At 39.8% G+C, this 18375-nt stretch overlaps 1 protein-coding gene across 2 annotated transcripts; it reads left to right on the forward strand.

Annotated features, from left to right (window-relative positions):
- The first annotated feature begins 847 nt into the window (after window positions 1-847).
- Window positions 848-15855, forward strand: MAT2B (methionine adenosyltransferase 2 non-catalytic beta subunit). Of its 2 annotated transcripts, none has more exons than XM_088173825.1 (7): window positions 848-988; window positions 5897-6091; window positions 6935-7049; window positions 7343-7495; window positions 10155-10348; window positions 13146-13259; window positions 14261-15855. In XM_088173825.1, exons 1-7 carry the CDS (start codon window positions 980-982, stop codon window positions 14429-14431), a joined length of 951 nt encoding a protein of 316 aa, XP_088029951.1. In that variant the 5' UTR covers window positions 848-979; the 3' UTR covers window positions 14432-15855. The 2 variants fall into 2 exon arrangements, with proteins under 2 accessions (XP_088029951.1, XP_014732855.1); XM_014877369.2 differs by lacking the exon at window positions 848-988 and adding an exon at window positions 2781-2977.
- The last annotated feature ends 2520 nt before the right edge of the window (window positions 15856-18375 follow it).

Raw genomic sequence — 18375 nt, forward strand, 5'->3', positions numbered from 1 at the left:
GAACATGGAAACACTGGGTTAAGGTACTTCTTGGATTTTTTTTTTTTTTTTTAATTGAAGGTACAAATATGCCAAGGGAAGCCAAGAATGGCAGTTGTCACAGGACTGGGCTTTTAGGATTGCTACATCTTTGTTTGATACAGATGGCATGAGCATGTTTATAGTAATAGAAATAAAGGTAAACTCCAGCAAATAATTCTGCTAGCCCTACAGCAAGGGTGATCCTTGAGCTTTTAAGCATGGATAAATCCTGTAGAGCAGAGTGGGGAGGAGAAAAGCAAAAGGTGAAAGTCAAGGGGAAATTGAGGGCTTTTTGTCAACTTCAGTCTAGGAGGCTTTTTTGCTTTAATGCACTATAAAGTGAAGTATTAAAAACTGGAACCTTGACATTTTTAGCTCAACTGACATTAGTATTCACTGCAGGAATCCATTATTTTCATGTTGTGGAAGATTGTGGGGTTTTTTGAATTGAAAAATCCATGATTTAACACAAAGTTATTTCTCTGATCATTCATCTTGCTGTATTGTAGCAAAAGCTGGCCTGTGCTTAGTTGAAATGTAACATGAAGAGCTAGAATTCTCAACCTGCCTGACCTAATTAGAGCTTTCCTCCTGTTTGCTCTAAAAGACAAACTCTCCAAGACTCAGTGCCAATTCTTTGAATGGATCTCATGCACACAATAGCTGTGTTTGCTTACGCTGGCTGTTACGACGTAAAAATTTAAGCTTCTATAATGAGCTGCTTAAATGGTACCACTGAAACCAAACCAAAAGCTTAACAGGATTCAGAGCCACACGTGATGTAGGGCTTGGATTTGTGTTTTGGTTTCAAAGGTCAGCAGAGCCAATGCTGCTCTCAGTCTATGTGCTCTATGCAGGCACAGCAGACAAAAGGGACAAGTTGCGTAGTTGAACTGCAATTATGTCCTAGGCTGGTTATTCCTTCTCTGGTTTGGCAGTGCCTGAAGTGCTTCTGGAAATGGAGCAGGTAAGGCTCTGGATATTTGCATTAACAGGTTGCTACCACACTTTGGTTACGAAATCAAGGGAAAAGCAAATTGGGAGGAGAGAGGGAAGACTTAATGATGCTTGAATCTCTGTGAATTACAGCCTGAAATCTTAATTTAATGAGTGGTCCATTTAGTCACCCAGGGATGCATAACACTTAAGTGGCTATGATCTAGACAACAATACAAATTTTACTGTAAAATCTTAATGTTTCACAAAGCGGATGTAACAATAATTGAAAGAATAGGTAGAACGTTATAGAATTCTAGGTAAATACTTGAGGAAAAACTGCTTTATATTATATAATGAAGACACAAAAACTATAAATAATTTAACTTATTCTGGTGACAAAGATGCTAAGATATTTTACAGGCTGATTGATGATTGTAGCTTGAGATTTCAGTATTCATACTTTTGTTATTTTCTTCTTGCTCTGAGCCCAGAAGACAAAACTTATTTTCCCACCATAGTTTTTGTTAAAATGCACAGGGAGCTCTTCCAAGCTGTGTTGGGAGGAGATGAATGATGGTGTACTGGGAGTTCTTACCTCCATACTGCTACACAGTTTGGTATTTCTTTGTAGATTCTTCTTGATTTCAAATTATGACTAACTGGTATTTTGAAATAGAATTCTAAGGTTAATGGAAGGGAATTCAATGTCAATAGCTGGGGCATCTGTATTTCATGAAGACAGAAACTGGCTGAAGTGGTTTAATTTTTTTATGCATATACACCTTTTTGTCCTCTAAATGTTAGTTGTTTGTCATAAATAAAGGTAATTTACAATATTCTATACAATTTTAGTATGATTCTATTAAATTTTGGTGGACTTTTCTGGTTTTCTTCCAGAGTACTACCAAATCAAACACTTTTCATCAAGTCAAGTTGAAATAAGTTCATAGACAAATAAGTGTCAAGTATCTACAGTGAATTTTGGCCAGTAGTTTTTACACATCTTCAGTTCTCTTGCTAAAAAATGCTAGGCTTAGTCTATGCCTTTGTGCATCAGAAATGGTACAGTAACATTTTGTATACAGTATCCTGTTACCTTCAAAAACTTGTATTAAAAAAGAAATCAAATCTGTCTGTCACCTTGTAAGCATGTAATGATACATAGAGGATGGATACTGTAAGCAATAATTGCTCTCAGAAACAACCCTCCCTTCTCTGTGGGATACACGACTTGCTTTTACATTCAACTCTGGATAAAGGCAAATTGCAAATACTTATTTTTCTTCATTCTAAAAGGAGGAATTAAGTATTTTATAGTGAATACCTGACAGCTCTATGCAGGCTAATATGCTATTTTGGTCTACTTCTGAAGTTCCACTTTGTGTTTACAAATGAGAAATCACAAAAGAAAGTTCACAGTTTCAGTAGGGGAAGTGTGGTTACATGTTAAAGTGCAGCACAGCACCACATGTGCTTACTGCAGTAACTTTTTTTACTGCTTAAAGTACCATGAACAGGAAAAGCGGAGCCCGCCATGCAGCTACGGTAGCCTTGGTGCTTGCGGTGCCCCAGGAGCACAGGCCTGAGGCCAGGAGCTTTCGACTGGCCATCCCGTCTGGTTTTCCAAAGCAGCGCTGCGGGCTCTGTGCCGCGGGGCGGGGCTGGCTCTAGGCACGGGCACTTCCGATCGTGCCTCTGCTGCCCCCGCCCGGCACGTGCGCACCCCGCGTCGCCCGAGGCCGCCCCTGCCCCTTTAAATGCCCGTTCTGGCCCCGCCCCCTCCGGCGCTCCCCGGCCAATGAGTGCCCGGCGTCGGCAGGCGCGTGCGTCGGGCGCTCGGCGGGGAGAGGGCGCCCCCTGTCGCGCATCTCTCGGCACGGGCGTGGAGCCTCCCTCCTGCAGCGCCGGGCGAGCCGCGGGCGCGGAGCGGCACCAGGCCTGGCCGGGTCCCGCCATGGTCGGCCGGGAGAAGGAGCTCAGGATCCGCTTCGCGCCGGGACGCTGCGAGCTCGTGGAGGTGAGGGCGGTGGGGCCGGTAGCCCGCCGCGGGGTGGCTGTGCCGGTGTACAACGCGGGGCCGGGCGAGCAGGCCCGGAACGCTGACGCGTTCGTGGCGGGGCCGGGCCCGGGAGGCCGCGGGTACCTGAGAACCGCAGCTGGGAGCGCCCGCGGGCTCAGGGAGTTGGGTCATTTTGAATCCGCACGGCCCCGCCGGAACGCTTTGCTCGGCAGCCCGCGGCACTCGGGGGTCGCGGCGCCGCTCTCGGCGGGCCCGTGGCGTAGGGAAGGGCTCGGCGATAGAGACTGTGTGCGGTGATTCCACGCAGGATTTCTCTGGGAAGCGCGTCCCCTCCTGCTGTCCCGGGCGGGGTCGGTGGTGCCCCACAGGTGTACGTGCGCTGCCGCAGCAATGAGGGTTGGGCGTGTAGGGAAAGGCACAACAATTTCTGGCACCACGAATGTAAGCTCACTTGCCATTCCGAGCTTTGGAAAGACCCAGGCTTTGCCTTTTACTTTCTGTGGCTGCGGGGAATGTCAGAGCTGAGAGAGCTCAGTCTCATGTTCCCTTCCCTGTAGTGACTTGGATCTTAGAGTATTATGTTGCAAATCTGTTACACCAGTAGCTTCCGGGTTTTAGTAGCCATTCTTTAAAATGGGTGGTTTGAGTTCATGATTTTCTAAATAAAAATATAAAGCTTGAAAAGCCTTATAAAAAAACTTTACAACTTGTTTCTGGTTTTCAAGTTGAAATGTGTCATGTTTTGTTCTTTTTATGAATTATACTGTTATTTTATATTTTGGTAGTGTCTACAAAGTGATCTGGTGTCTTATAAATGCTATTTTTTTTATCTGATAATGCTGTGAATTGCTTATTTTTATGTGAATGAGACTTCTAAATACAATACTTTTTTGTTATTCTTGGTTAATATGGATATCAGATAACAATAAACGGGACGGTTCTTTATAAACCTCAAAATTGCGTGTTTCAGTAGTGTTAGTAGACCATAGAAATGCTGCTGCAGCTAGGTCATACCCTCTGAAGGAGCAAGGCAGTATACAGGGAAAGAGTTCATCTATTCAAGTCTTGTATCACTAGAATGCTAAAACTTCTGGCAAGAAGAGGTTCAAACTGGTAATTAGTTGGTGTTAGATTTATGAGAAACAGCTATCATTTGTCTTGCTCTTTCAGAAACAAGTGCCTGGATTAAATTCGTCTTGCAGACAACAGCAGTACCATGCAAGCTGTGCTTGGTGAAAGCTGTGTTTGTGTCCAGTTCAAGCTGTTCTCCTGATGTAACATCCTCTTTATGATTTGTAAAATAAACAAACGTAGATGAATGAGGCTTTAAAACATCAGATTTTAGAAATGACACTTGGTTTTGTGTTGGTCACTTCCTACTTACTGAATATATTCAGTGATGTTTTTAGAGAACGTGTTGACTCTGTTCTGCAGCAAGTGTTGGATATTTATTAGCGGGCACCTCTGGCTGGAAGCCCTGATCATAGGTGACCTGATCCTGTGACTCTCTGTGCAGACTTTTCTAAGAGAAGCACAAAAGAAAATATTAGTTGCATGTTCTTGCTCATGCTGTTCAGAAAAGCCTGGGTAGCCTGTAAAAATGGAAAATCAGCTTGTGTTCTCAGGTGAAATTTAAGGATGAAGGTAACTTTTTGAAACATCGCTTGCTGTAGTCTGTCATTTTCAGGTAATGTCCAGATGTAAATTATTAATTTTCATCTAGTACTAACGGGAGCAAGTCAGTCTTCATTTGGAGATCTAGAGCTGAGAAAAATGCACTCTTCTGGGAACTTGAAACAATTGTTTTGGGGTAGGGTGTTTCCATCGTGCCCCTTTGCATTTACCCGTATGGAACAAATGCTTTGTAACTTCACGGGTGAAAGAGTAATTTGGAAGTGGTTGCTGTGGCTTCCTGTGCTGCAATCAAAAAATAGCAGTCTGGTAAAATGCTTAGAATTTACTGGGCTATTGAGATTGCATAGCAGAAAGCAGAATTATAGTAATCTGTCATAAATTGTCCTTGTGTGTAAAGTGGTCAAGAAATCCAACATTTGTGGGTTCTGCACACCCAGTTTTTTCTGCGCAGGCATGGTAAAGATATGCTTTCATTTTTGCTTTTAGCAGGTAGTTTTGGGTTTTTTTCATGTCAGATACAGAAGGAAAGCATTAAAGGAAAATAAAGATTGCAGAGACAGACATGGATCTCATGTTTGCTGTCTTGAAAACTTGGTGTTCTAGTGAGAGGTGGGATGAAATTTGTGTGTGCTGATGTTCACAGCTGTCCAAAGTACCAAAATGTGCAGGAGATGAAGTATAGCTTTAGTCTGTTGTATAGATTGAGAACTGAAATTGTAACACTTCTAGATGCATTTTGTAAAATTGACAAGAGATCCGTGTGTTGGTTTTACTTACTATTAGACTATTGTGTTGAATAACAATTAATTACTCTTCTATTTAATAATAAAATTAAAGATTTTAATTACTTCTACTAAGTTGTATTCCTGCATCTTTTAACAGGCATAGTCTATCCAGAATTAGTTGTTGTAGGATTTGGACCCTAAATGTTATATCTTTTGGGTCCATTTTCTAAAGAAGTTATTTTCCTCCTTTCAGATTGCACAAAGTTATCAGCTTTTCAACGAATTTAAAATTTTGTCTTCACTAGTGGTTCGGATTGTTGAAGTAAATGAGTTTCCCACTGAAATTTTGTTTTCATTATCTTTGAATATATGTTTCAATAGTTGACTGGCTGCAGTGCTAGTCCTCCCAGACGTTAGTGTTCCATGAGACACTTAAAAGGTTCAGGAGAAGCTTTTTTAATACAGCAGCCTCTGACTGTAGTCTTGCATACTTTTAAAGAAAAAACAGTAAAAAATTACAGTAGAAACAAAACTTTTCCTGTTGTCATTTCTCTAGGAAGATGTTGACGTTCCCAGTAGGCGAGTTTTGATCACTGGTGCTACAGGACTTCTTGGCAGAGCTGTGTTTAAAGAATTTAATGAAAATAATTGGAACGCAGTTGGTTGTGGATACAGGAGAGCTCAGCCCAGATTTGAACATGTTAATCTTCTCGACTCTATTGCAGTTCATGACATTATCCATGATTTTCAGGTAAGTTTCTGGAGTATAAAGTGGATGGGAGGGGTACTTTATGTGTCCAGTAGTCATCTGATAGTGCTGCTAAGTTCTGGGACATGAGTGGGGCTGGTGCTTTATCAGAGTTCTGACAAAGGTGCGGCTGCATATTATACCCCACCCAGAGCAAAGGTTTGCTCTGTAGGTACAGACAGCTCTGGCCTTTGCTGTGCTTACCACAGGCAGGCTGCAGGTTTCCCTGGATGTGCCAGCACACTGGAAAGGAAAAGATACATTTGAGTTCTTGACACAGTAATGTGTCAATATGCAGTTCTGGGGAAGTGTATTCAAATATTCTGAGGAATATTTGAATACAGCAGCAGTAACTCTGTGTAGTGTGCAGTGTCCACTGGTTTTTTTCAGTCTTAGTACCAAGAGGAATATATGAAACCTGAAATACATGATCCAGGTTGCCGTTCTATAAAATAGTACATATCATGTTAATAATTTGCATATGTCAAGTAAGCTATGTACTAAATTTTTTTAGTACCCTTGGTTGTGTGAGAGATCTATCTTATATTAATATATATTTTACTTTACACAGTTAAAAAGAAAAAATCCCCACAACTTCAAAGTTGCTATAAATTTGAAGCTACTGAAGACCATAATTGCACAATTAATGATAAATGGTTTTGATGTCTTGAAACAGCAGTTTTTTGGTAAAAAGAAAGGAAAAGCTGTTTCTTGGAATGCTGTAATTAAAAATAACAATTCTATTTTTATTACTTTGTTTTGCCTGAGGGGTGTCATCATTAGAGTTAGTGTGCAAGTACCATCTCTTGACATATTGGTTGTTTAAAATTAGTCTTTAATTTCCAGCCTCATGTTATAGTGCACTGTGCTGCTGAGAGAAGGCCAGATGTTGTAGAAGGTCAACCAGATGCTGCCTCTCAGCTCAATGTGGCTGCTTCAGCGAACTTAGCAAAAGAGGCAGGTAAGGAGACCATCTCATGGATTTGGTGTCGTGTTAAAACCCTGCATCTATTTATACAGGGACATCAATACAAACAGTATAAGTGTAAATGTCACTTCTGCCATCAGTGTGCTGTTGATCTGTTTTTCATAGGAGTAGCATGCACAACTCTGTGAAAGATCCAGGAACAGGCAGAGCAGCAGGAATGAATGTGCACGGAAGATGAGACCCTTGGGAGATTGGTTTAAGGGTCTATTGGCATTTCAAAGAAGGCATGAATTAATATAAATTATCTATAAACATTTTCTTCCTAGCTGGAGTTGGAGCATTTCTGGTCTACATTAGTACAGACTATGTATTTGATGGAACAAGCCCTCCATATAAAGAGACTGATGTACCAAATCCCCTGAATTTATATGGTAAAACCAAACTGGAAGGTGAAAAGGCAGTTTTGGAAAACAATGAAGGTAAGACACTGAATCATTTTTAATACAAGCTTTCTATTTTTAATCAGTTATATATTAGCTTAGTAGACTCTTAAGTCGATGATGAAGTTGCGAAACCATGGAAATGAGTTTCAGAGAAGAATGTGATTAGGAGTTGATCTCCTTCCTCATGAGCAATTCCTCTTGCTTATATCTTGACTAAAGCTTTTATTTCTTACTTCTTTATTTCTTTATTTGTTTCTTCTTTATTTCTTATTTCTTACAATCTTCATGTTATTTTTCTCTCCCTCATGGACATTCGTAAGCCTTTGTCTGTTGTGAATCTGCTGTTCCTAAGGAAAGATAAAATACTAAATTCAATACATAGCTGCAGTTATTTATGGGGGTGCATTGCAAGTGTTGTCACTGTATGTTTACTTAAAGGGAAAACCAGACTTGTGATTCAGTAATAATACAGCTCAAATCAACATGGAGTCTTGTTACTCCTTGGATTTTGCTCTATTACGTATGCCAACAGGCCGCCCATTTTGGTTTTACTCCGCTGCACACATCAGATTCCTTCTTGTAGCACTTTCTAAAGGGTTAATAACATACTTATAGTTTTAAACAACAGGCTTTTTAAAAATTGTTTATGTCTTTTCTTAGTGAAAATTTGGCATACAAAATATACAAACATACTTTTTAAAATTGTATTTATGGGAAAAGAGTATGTTCCCTTTAATTTAAAATTTGAGCGATTTGGCTGTTTTTTTGCACTGTCAGTGTCCAGTCACAGGTTATAAGGAAATAAGCACTTCTATTTTATAAAAAAATCTGGAGAAAATAATCTCAGTACACATGCAGAAGAGGCTTCTGATATGTCAGTATGATACTCACACTGTGGTTCGGTGCTTCCCAACCAGAGAACCAAGCTATTGATAAATGAGTGTGATGGTCTTCCACTAAGTAAATACATGCTGTGTATGATGGATTTAGCATTACTAGTAAGAAAACTTTGTAAAAAAATACTTCGATAGGAGAAGTCTAATTTAAGTAGAAATAAATTTAAATGACAAGTTATTCACTCCATCTCTAGATTAAATACCATCTCCGAATTTGCCTGTGATGCTGTTTGCTCCCTCTTCTAAATTGGTAGTGAAGATAAGATAACAAATCCAAGTATGTGTGGGTATCTTGCTAGACCCTTCCCCCAACTCAGCACTGCAGTTTGGTTTCGTAACCTTTTTGGAGCAGTATCTGTCAGGCAGCAGTGGGTTGTAGCAGTGGTATTATTAGCAGGAGGAGTGTCAAGGCGGTGCTGAGTAAAGAGTTTGAAAATATGAGTTCTCTTGATTCATGCAAATACAAATATTGTCATGTACAGGTGTTCCAACAACTAATTGCTGATACGGTGTGTAGGTAGAATTCCATTGGTTAAATCTGTAGCTGTGTGAAGAACTGGCCTGTTAATTTCTGTTGTAAAATGCAAAAATCTCCAGTAAGTGGAGGCTTAACATTTTTTTTAGAAGACACTTTGCTTTGGTTAGAAGGGGATACATGCCTATAAATATGTATATGGTCATGCGTATAGAACTACAGAGGGTCCTCAGAGCTGTTAAGCATGAGGCTGATTCTCTCCACGTCCCAGAAAGCTGAGAACAAAAGGAAGGCAGCTGTCTTCTCAAAGAATGAATATTTTTAAAGTAATTAAAAAATAGATGTCTAGACCAGTATTTAAAGAGACGAAGAACATATCTGCTGAGTGACCAAATAACTGCTTCTAGAGCAGCAGGAAATCAGTGTCATGTTGGGTTTTCTGTTTGTTTTTCTTGTCTAAGTACTTATTCTGGTTTACTTCTCTGTGAGAATGATTTCTGTGTTAGCTTTTTCTGTTTATCTCTTCAATAGCTATAGCATTTTCTTCCAAATATATTAAGAATGGCAATGTTTTGATGACTTCAGCTTCTAATTTCAGATCTGATTTTTTTGTTCTCTCTTTCAGCAAAACTATTACTATTAAGTAAATAAAAAGCCTTGGATTTCTCCTCAGAGGCTTTTTGAGTCTTCATGACAGAGATAGACCAGTATGATGTATTCCATCATTAAATATGCTTCTCTTTACATTTTGTTAATTACTCAAATCATTGTCCTGGAATCTAACATTATTTACTGTTGTGTTCTGTGAACCTATTCCTTCTTTGTCAAGTTTTTCATTTATTACAAGGTTCATGTCTTTTTTTCTGGTAAATAGTATCCTCCTTTATACAGGAGACTTCTGGATGATGGGTGAAAAGTCTTTGTAATTGATGCCTGAATGTGATCTCTTGTGATTGATGGGAGTTTTTCTCCTTGCTTTTACCCAGTGAAGATGGGGAGTGCTGGAGTAACTGCACAGAGTAGTTGTGTTTTTTGATTTTTAAATTTTTGTTCTAACCCAAACAGGCATCTTTGTGCAATTAATGAAAGCTTGTTAACTTTCTGGAAAACAAGGGCGTAAATGAAAATAAGTAATAATATGTCTATAATCTTCGTGTTTATAAACTGTTTTTGATATTGATTAAAATTATATTCTGTGGGCCAACATACTACTTGCATTTTATTTGTTATTTGTAGATGCTTAGATATTTCTTAGTATTTCCACATTCCAGATTATGCTGCAGCATTTGTACCCACCCATGATCTAAAATACTCTTTTTTTTAGAAACTGCCGTACTTCGGATTCCTGTCTTGTATGGAGAGGTGGAAAGACTGGAGGAAAGTGCTGTGACAGTTATGTTTGATAAAGTGCAGTTCAGTAATAAATCTGCCAACATGGACCACTGGCAACAGAGATTTCCTACCAATGTCAAGGATGTAGCAGCTGTTTGCAGACAACTAGCAGAGAAGAGAATGCTGGTAAGAATGGCAAGAAATGAGCCTCTGCAAGGTGAAAATATTTGAGTTCTCAGCTTTGCTTCTGAACAGCTGAGAACTGCACATCATCTGAATAACTTGCATTTCTGGAATGCTAGGAGGGGGGAAAGAACTGGCTGTAATACTACAGGATCTTTGCTTGACTTATGAGGGTATTGTGGTCTTTGAAGCAAAAGTGGTTGATGGGACAAAACCTTCTGAAAATTGTTTTGTGTCTCCTGGTATAGACGAGAGAATTAGAAATGCTGAACTTTTTCTGATATGCCTTTTACAAATTGCTAGTTTGAACTAAAAAAAAAGCGTGGTTGAATGCAATTCTCAAAGGTGCCCTTGTTTATTGTATTAACAACACTGAAGTGGCCAAACAAACTCCCTGGACTGACTTACTTCCTTGTATTTGTTCACCACAGCACTTTCAAATTACCATCTTTGCAAGTTAACAGAACCGAACAAGAAACAGCCCCCTTTGCTTTTGCACACAGTAACTTTGAAAACATGGATTGTGGAGACATGGTGCAGTCAGTTTGACTGGACTTGTACAGGGTTTGCAGTTTAACATTCAGAATGTTTGTGATGCCTCTTGCCTTTGTTTTTGAGTAAGTGAACATCACAGAACAGCTGGGTTCCTCCTCCCCAGCTCTTCAACCTTGCTTGGTTGGTGGGCAGCTCCTTTCCCTCCTCTCCATTCTACAGGACACAAGCTGTATGTGAAGTCAGGTCAGATAGAAGTAGCACCAGTTTCCCATCTCAGTCCTTGGTCGGGTGTTCTCTGAAAGGGTACAGATGTTTCTAGAACACCACTGAGGTGCTGTAAGGTGCCTTTTGAGATAGGATCTTGCTGGAATGTAATTCTGCACAGTTCTTGCACAGGAATTAGCCTGAGGGCCAGCTGGATGCTTCCTTTCATCTGTTATTGCAGTAATAAGTAGATGGGACTCAGTTTCTTCATGAAGAAAAAACCAACTCTTTATTGCGTAGGTGTCATAGTTTTCATTTGTTAATTTAAATATACTTATTTTCTGTTGTGAGACAGAACTAGGAGCAGAAGCAAGGCAGGTTTAATACTTAAAAGGGTATAAAAAGAAATTTATTAACTATAAAGAAGGAAAAAAAACAAATTTAGAGGAAGATTTTCAGACTATTCTTATTTTTTTTAACTTTCATAGCAACAAAACAAACACAAAAAACTATTTAAGTTAGTTTTTAATTTAAATAGTCTTTTTTTTTTTCAGTTTATTTTGGAGAGAGAAGTTTCTTCTTGTTAGGTTATAGGGATTTTTCCACAAGGAGGAAGAAAACAGTCCTTTTGTGGTTTTATTTTCATGATTTGCATCTGCTTGGGAACTTGCAATTGTGGCACTTTTTTCAATTCCACACCTTTTTTAGAGCTGTGCATGTGGGTTATGTTGGACTCATGGGGTGTTACTTTTAAGAATGAAATGTTTTAAAGCAAAGGTTTTTTTTATTTTTTTTCTTCATGCTTTATTTTCAAAAAACTGAGATTTTTCTTTTTGGGGGGGGGATGGCAAAGATTTTTAGCACAGGTACTTTAGTTATATGATTTATTTAATGGAGCACTCCAACCCCCCATGCTTTTTTTTTATGGTTTATAGGAATTTTCAGTACGATATTAGTTCATTCTTACAACTTCACAAAAGGATTTTTCAGCCAATTTTTACAGTATTTTTTCATTTTCTTTTTATTTAAAAAATTTAGCTTTTGCTTTACTGACTTCAGGGTATTTTTTTTTCTCCTTTCATATTCAAAGGAAAGTTGGAGGTTTTGTAAATTTTATTTGAGCACAAAGATTTAAAGTTTTATACAGTTACAAGAGTTGGGCCAGGCCCTTGGCCTGGAGGGTGAGGGGTGGCTGAAATTTTAATCAGCCTTTTTTGGGGCTCAGCTGCAGCAGCCACACTGTCCATGGCCACCCCTGCTTCCCAGACAGGGCCCGGCTGCCTCCCCCACAGGCTGCGCGGGGGCCGGCCGGGCCCAGCCCCTCGGAGCTGCTTTGAGCCAGCAGCAGCAGCAGCCGGCGCCCCCCGAGCCGCCGGCCCACGGGGAAGGGAGCTGGGATAAGGTTTTATTAACAAGCCTTCCCTCCCCCTGGCTGTCGGGTTTCTTCGTTTGTAAACGGGGCCCAGGCGGCCTCCCGCGCCCCCCCCCGCATGGGAGGGAGCCCGGGCCAAGCCGGTGTTACCTGACCAGTCACTGGAAATCAAAGAGAACTTTTCTCCTGGATAACTTCCTTTAAAATGTGTGTTCATGGAGCAAACTAACTTTCTTTAATTAGCTGTTGAGGCTGTTAATAACTAAACCAGCCCTCAATTGGTCCCAATCAACCCACAGAGGAAGCCCCCATAGAGAGAACTTCTCTCTGAGTTTTTTCTTCCCAGGTGAACCCAGCACAATAGGTCATATTTAATTGGAGTATCAAAAGGCATGTTAGATCGAATTGGCTAACAATACACCGACGCTCAGTTCATTGGTCACTAAATGGCATTTTGCATGTCTATCAAATGTCTCTATTCCTGGATTGTTTACATATCTTCTTCACTGATTCTCATGGAAGAGATTTCTTGTTTTTTACAGGTGCCAACTATTTTTCTCTACAAGAATAGTTTATTGTGTTAACTTCTTCTCATTCCTCTAATTCTTCCTTATGGGAACTTACAGGGCAGCTGGTAATTCAGCAGAGCCAGGCCTGTTTTTATAAGGCCTTTCTTTTATAATATCTCTACCTGTATGCAACAATCTGTGTTTCCTCTTTCTTTTCTAGGACCCATCAATAAAAGGAACCTTTCACTGGTCTGGCAATGAACAAATGACTAAGTATGAGATGGCATGTGCAATTGCAGATGCTTTCAACCTTCCCAGCAGCCACTTGAGACCAGTAAGTCGTGTTGTTGAACCTGTAGGCAGGCAGATGTGCCCGATCATTGCAAGTAGCAGGTCTCCCACTGGCTGTACGAGTGAGCTTCCTCTTCAGGAGAGGCTGTGCATGTCCAGCACAGCAGTTCTATTGCTGAGGGGACTGGCTGGTGTCAAGCTCAGGAAAATAACAGCTGCTTTGACCTGCTGAATTAGAAAAATTAGTCAGTCAGTCAGTCACCAGTTTCCCAGACTGTAGTGTAATGATATTTCTGCAGAACAGTTCCCCTAAGTCACAAGCAAATCTGTGCTCTTATGTTACAGATTGATAGAACATTGGCTTGAAGATAGTACTCTGTAAAAGCTATGCAATGTCCAGGTTTATTTCTGAGTACATGCACTTAAGAACTACAAATTATTTTTGGTTTGCTTAAAATACCTGCAATTTTATTGACACTTGAGGCTACTCTTAAAGACATACTAATAATGTGGTGAGCATATAACATGTCAAGAAGATTTTATCTATGTTCAAAATAAATTCTAAGGATTCAGAATTGGTGAACACTGGAACTGAAATGTGACTTGTAAGATGGAAGAAAAACAATGAAGAATACTTAGTCTTAATTTTTCTGCCCAACTCTATTTCTCTTCAAGTGTATTGATCAAGACGTGGTTCTGCTTACATTCTGGAGCATTCCTTACCTTGTGATGATAATCACAGGGTGAAAATATGAATAAAATGTTGAAAAACACAAATAGTAGCAGTAAAGAGAGTAAGAAAAATTTGCCTTAAGACACTTCACATGGCTTGATGTGTTGAAATAAAGTTAACTATAAAACAAGCAAATAGCAAAAAATCCAAACTGAAAAAAAGCCCACAAAATAGTTGGAAGGGAGGAGGTGACCATACCTATATAGAAAGCTGTGACGAAAAAGTTTGATTGTACATGTACAATTATATTTCTGCCACTTCTGATTACTTATTGGTGTGGGGTTTTTTTGGTCTTTTGTTCCTGTTTTTAGATTACTGATAGTCCAGTTGTGGGTGCTCTTCGTCCAAAGAATGCTCAGCTGGACTGCTCCAAGTTGGAGATGCTGGGGATAGGTCAGAGAACGCCATTTCGAGCTGGGATCAAAGAATCACTTTGGCCTTTCCTTGTTGACAAGAGATGGAGACAGACAGTCTTCCATTAGTTTGTAACTTTTTTTGTAAAAGTATGGTATGTGGCACTTTTTTAAAAGAAAAAATAGTTTTGTATGAGTGTTCTTAAATTGTGACATTTATGAGCTTTCATTTAATTGGGTAAACAAATGGTCTTGCACTAGTGAAACTTAGCCTAAAAAAGGGTCAGTGACAAAAACTGAGCCTATTTGATGTCATGGATTTCTTCCTTCCATTTGTACCAGTCTAACTTAATATCTGTTCTTGATGGATTGGAGTTCTTAGTAATGAGTACTGCGTGATGCTAAGAATGACTCAGATCACTTACTGACTTACTTTTGGCTGAAATACGTTGTTGATGCTTAAGGTCTGTGCCATTGTTGTATATAACATTTCTCTTCATTAAAAGACATGGTCAGTTCCTTTATCACCAAAAATGAGTTTTGTGTGTTTAATTTCTGAAGGTGGTGTTCTTAGGGAGTTAAGCCGAAGTAGGAATCTTTGAATGTTTGTTTTGCTTGAGCTCTGATCAAAAGGTTTTTTAAAAAAGTGAAACTTTATTTTTGCAATTATCAAGTGTACTTTTTATGCTTGAAATATTTTCAGAATGTTCTGTAAATTGAATGCCTGCAGCTTTGTATTTGTACAGTAAGTTGTATGCATTTGTTTTCATGGTGACTTACAAAAGTTAGGGGAGGGTGGGGACGGTGGGCAACAAATAGTTTTGACCTGGGGTTTTTTTGGGTGGGGGATTGGAGTTGAAGGATTTTTTTTTTTATTGGATGGTTGTTTGTTTTTGTATGAAAGCACAAGCTATGTTCATCCTTCCCTTCCCTTTTTGGGGGACAGCATTTTCAACTTTTTAAATTAATGGTAGACGTTTGTTAGTCAGTACATGGGAGATGGAGAGGAAAGGTGTTCAAAAATTTGTAGCACTGCAGCAGTTTTTGCACAGACCTGGCACTGCTGCAGCTTGTTCTGGAACACCAAGGTGTGTGTGGTGAAGGTTTGCAGCATAATAAAGCTGCAATAGTCTAATACAAGAAAGTCTTTAAAGCTGAACTCTATAGCCAGGTAACATGGAGGAAGAACATTGTAAAGCTTTGCTTCCTTTTGAAGTTGTAGAATCAGCAATATAGATGTTCTGATATTGCTAGGAGATTATTAGTAAAACTAGTAAAAGGTGCAGTTGGATGGTCATTTATTTTTCTGAGGCTGAAATGAAGGGGAAGGGAAAGATGTTCAGATTAATTTTTTTTTAAGTGTGTGGGAGAGACACATGCGAAATAAACCAATTGAAGGTCTTGTAAGGGTCGGCTTCACGTTCAGTCATTTCATTTCAACTAGCATATGCTAAGCATTCATAATCCAAATTTGTTTTTAGTCTGAAGTCCTGGTATAGACATGGTAAACTATCTCCAAAATGACAATAAATATGTATTGCCAGCATGAGAAACAGTCGTTGATTCTTTCTTTACCATCAGGATTAGTTTATCTGAATCATAAATGTTTGCAGTTCTTCTTGAAATCTGTGTACCCTTTCAGTGTTGGGGTTTTTCTCCCTATTTAATTCAATAATTATTTCCAGGCTTGGATTAGGTTGGATCGGTTTCTCTGACAGTGTCACTGCCTTGGAGATGTGATAAATGTACGCACAAAAGATTCAGAAGGTGTTGAAAATACGAGCCCTGAAATATCTTGGGCCTTGGGGCTGAATCAGGAAGATTCTGTGTCCATTCCCCTTGAAGAGGGCAGTTTGACCAGGAAGGAAAAAGGGATGTCTTCTCTCCCAAAGATAAAGGATCTAAGTGAGATGAGTTGGGCATTTTACTCGGAGGGCAAAACTGAAATATTTGAACTTTTTTTCCCACACTGAGCAAGTAAGTCCTACTATCCAGTTATAACCTGTCAGAGGTGATCTTTGTCTGCAGCATGCCCCTTGGAGACTGCAGTCTTGAGGCATTTTGCTACTGGACAGTCAGCTTGGATGACATTTCCCTCCTTTGGTTATAAAAATCTAAGACAGCACCAATAAACATTGCAAGAGGCAGTGGAACTAACACTGTCATTTTCCAGTCACTTTAAAGATATGTTGCTGTTGAAAGAGCTTCTCATACTCTTCCTTTTTGTCTCTGGCTTTGTTTCTGGCTCCATAACACTGGAGGTGTTTGTGTTCATCTACAAGGGCCCAGGAACCTTTTGGGGTCAAAACCATTGTGATTGCATGAGATACAGTCTTGGTGTTGGGAGGAAAGAGTGGCCTCTTTTTACAGAAGCAGTGCCAGTTTCTGCCAAGTTAAGCAATTGTGGAATTATGGCAATACATAGTCCTGCTCGAGTTCTCATTCAAGGGTTGTTGGAGGTTTATATTCATTTATAATTGCTGTCTGTCAGCAGTGAGCATAAGGGAGGAAAAGTAACTGGTTTTAAAGTCTCATTTTCTGTTCAGGCTGATGATGCTGTAGAAGTCCAGCAGAGAAGGGGCTGATGTGTGTCTCAAACACTGACAGCTGGATGGCTGCAGAGCCAGCCAAGGACTGTTGTTGTCTGGTGAAGGGGCCACACAGAGGTTGGGCAGCACTTTTCTGGGACAAATGTCCTTGTTCTGGCTGCTGGACATAAGCACATACAGCAGAAGCACGGGAATGTGGTCCAGAAGTGGGTGTACGTTTTTCAAAAAGACCCCAAACCTCTCTGACCAATTTCCAGAAAGGTCAAGAAGAAGGGACTGCAGGATAACTAATTTACATAGAAAGTGATAAACTTAATTCTAGGGCAGGGAAAACTTACCTAGAGAAAAGTACCCCCACCAAGCCCAGGACCCTGGGCACATCAGCTAGATCAACACTGGAGCCAGGACTGGTGATCTCTTTTTTTCCCTTTCTTCCTTTCTCCCTCTTTAATTAATCTATTTCTCTCTTCCCTTTCACCCTATTCCCTTATGTAAAACCCCCTGCCATGTGCTTATGTGCTTGGTATCAATTTCCATGCCAATAATGCTAATAAATAATGCTAATAAAACTATGTAAGCTTTTGCAGAGTCTCTGACTTTTGTCATTCTTTACAACCACAAGTGGCTCATTTGAGGAAATTTCTGGGTTTTTTTTGGGAAGCACAAGTGTAAGAAGTGTTTGCTTTTCAATAGAAACTCTCTATAAGTGCTATTGATGTAATCTCAAAGGACTTTTGTGCAGAGCTGGACTTTGAAGCCCATTTAACTTATAGAACAAATTGTTGCTACTTTTATAGTTGTTTTGCAGTTTTTGTTACTTTCTGCTTTTAAGGTTTAAACCTTTAAGTAAGGTTTAAACTGGCTCTGCATTTTAAATTTCCAATTTGCTAAAGATTTTGCAAACAAACTAAAAAAGAAAATGTATTAACTGACATAGCTGGATTCTGGAGTGCTAGATTCTCTTAAAATCCAAAATTTTATATTTGCTCTGTGTACTGGTTTGAAAGCAAAACCAGTGAGAAACTCCAGGTCAATTTCATAGGAAAAAAAAAGAAAAAATAAAATACATGCAATAGCACAAAAGAAAACTGCTGACAGAGTCAGAATGCAACCTGACACTCTGTCAGTCAGGGTGTTGGTAGCAGTCCCATTCAATGGTGGCTGCATCCTCCTGGAGTGACAGATGTGGTTCAGTTGAAGCAGTGGTCCTGTAGAAGATGCAGTTTTCTTCTGAAGGTCCAGTGATGATATGGAAAGGTCTGGTTTTCCTCTGGGATCCAGTGGAAAAGGCTGCCTTGGTGTTCCAAATCTCAGTTTTTATCTAGGTAGGAAATGTTTGGCTCCTCCCCCTGGGTGGAGCATCTCCCAATGAGATGATGTAATTTTATCAGTCATGCACTGGGACTCAATGGCACATTAACAGATGATATCTTCCTGGAGGAAGGATGGGTGGTGGAAAAGATAAAGAGCACTGGCCCACCTGGTTTTTAACAGATGGCCCATCAGCAGAGGATATCTCCCACA

Source organism: Sturnus vulgaris, chromosome 15, assembly GCF_052056855.1.
Source record: "Sturnus vulgaris isolate bStuVul1 chromosome 15, bStuVul1.hap1, whole genome shotgun sequence".
Taxonomy (NCBI): domain Eukaryota; kingdom Metazoa; phylum Chordata; class Aves; order Passeriformes; family Sturnidae; genus Sturnus; species Sturnus vulgaris.